Source organism: Quercus lobata, chromosome 6 (assembly GCF_001633185.2).
Source record: "Quercus lobata isolate SW786 chromosome 6, ValleyOak3.0 Primary Assembly, whole genome shotgun sequence".
NCBI lineage: Eukaryota > Viridiplantae > Streptophyta > Magnoliopsida > Fagales > Fagaceae > Quercus > Quercus lobata.
This window is the reverse complement of record NC_044909.1, coordinates 30,222,185-30,223,765: the sequence shown is the minus strand read 5'-3', so window position 1 is coordinate 30,223,765 and position 1,581 is coordinate 30,222,185. Positions and strand designations below refer to the sequence as shown.

At 46.2% G+C, this 1,581-nt stretch overlaps 1 protein-coding gene across 1 annotated transcript; it reads right to left on the bottom strand.

The window, feature by feature from the left end:
• Positions 1-202: 202 nt before the first annotated feature.
• On the bottom strand, positions 203-1,267 carry LOC115950101. The gene has a single exon (XM_031067350.1). The coding sequence runs from the start codon at positions 1,265-1,267 to the stop codon at positions 203-205; it is 1,065 nt and encodes a 354-aa protein (XP_030923210.1).
• Between the last annotated feature and the right edge of the window lie 314 nt (positions 1,268-1,581).

Sequence of the window (1,581 nt, the reverse complement as noted above, 5' to 3'; positions counted from 1 at the left end):
ATGAGTATGATGACCAAAGGGTTGTCATGGGGTTGTTTCACTCGTCTGGCATCTTCCTCCTAGAACAAGATATCCCTCTCTGTTCGTCTTAGCTTCAGGGGTGGCATCCCATGGACGCTTTTTACCTGCCTCTGATATGACTTCTTGAGGGATTTGAATGACCCTCTTATGAACGGTCCCTCTGTGATTGTCTTTATTTCCCCTATGGCACTCTGTGGGCGAAGGGGCAAGAGGTCTTCATCCCTCTGGAAAGCTTCATGTTTGTCCTTATTGTCATCCCTGGGCTTGCTGGAATCTCCCTTTTCACAAATTTCTGCAATTTCCCTTTCTGTATGAGCTCCTTTATCTGCTCCTTTAGGTCCCTGCAGTCCTCTGTGTAATGACCATGATCCTTATGAAAACAGCAATACTTCTTCTTGTTGCGCATGTTTGGTGACGAATGTAGTGGTCGGGGCCATTTGAGGTAGTGCTCATCTTTGATCTGCGGCAAAATTTGATCAATGGGCATAACTAGAGGAATGAATTTTACCGTCCGAGGAATCTTTTCATCTTTTTGTCTATTCCCGTCAGTATTCTGATGATCTACCCATTCCCCTTTTTGTCCTCTTCGATCGTCCTCCTTTCTCTCATTCTCCTTAGGCTTCTTTATTCCTTCTATTGCTGCCAGGGTGTCCTCAGCATTAGTGTACTTCTGAACCTTTAGGAGCATTTCCGCCATCGTCCGAGGAGGATTCTTCATGAGTGAGACCACGAATTCCTTAGATTTTAATCTAGCTTTAAAAGTCGTAAATTGCACTTTGTCATCTGCTTCATCCACCTCCAAGGTTTCATGAGTGAAACGCTTCATATATGATCTCAAGGTTTCTTTTTCTCCTTGTCTAATGGCAAGCAGATGGTCTGCTGGCCTCTTTGTGCGTTGTCCACTAACAAAGTGACGTAGGAAGCAATTGCCTAGCTGCTCGAAGTTATCGATGGACGACGTTGGTAACTTAGTGAACCATTCTCTCGCCGCTCCTTTGAGAGTGGTGGGGAAAGAACGGCATAAGATCTCGTCAGGGGGTTGTTGAAGACCCAGAGTCATCTTGAAGGTGTTGAGGTGATCCAGAGGATCCTTCAACCCGTCAAATGGCTCGAGTTGTGGTAGACAGAACTTCGAAGGCACTAGGCATTCCAGGACCGCTGTAGTGAAGGGTGAATCTGTCTTCCTGACCATTCGATCTAGGCTCTGGTCTATTTTCTCCTTAATCACATTCCTCAGCTCATCCATCTCCTTTCTTATTTCCCTGAGAAAGTCCAAGCTCGTCCCTTCTGGAGTAACTAGTCACCGGCAGTCATTCTTTTTTTGGCTATCTCCGTCATCGTCCTAGTTGGTCTCCGAGCGATTGTTTTCTTGTTGCAGTCGTAGCCTCATCTCTTGGTTTTGTTAGGTAAGCTCCTCCACACTGGTTGTGAGCGCCTGGATTTGCAAGGCTAATGCTGTAGGATCTTGGTTAGCGTTGGACTCCATCTGGACTTGTGAGTTGAATGGAACTACGTTCTCGAACCTAGGTACGAAAAATTCATCCCCACAGATGGCGCCAA

Bases quoted from the DNA above. Each gene is read 5' to 3' on its own strand.
- LOC115950101 (XM_031067350.1), bottom strand. From the start codon at position 1,267: ATGGATGAGCTGAGGAATGTGATTAAGGAGAAAATAGACCAGAGCCTA.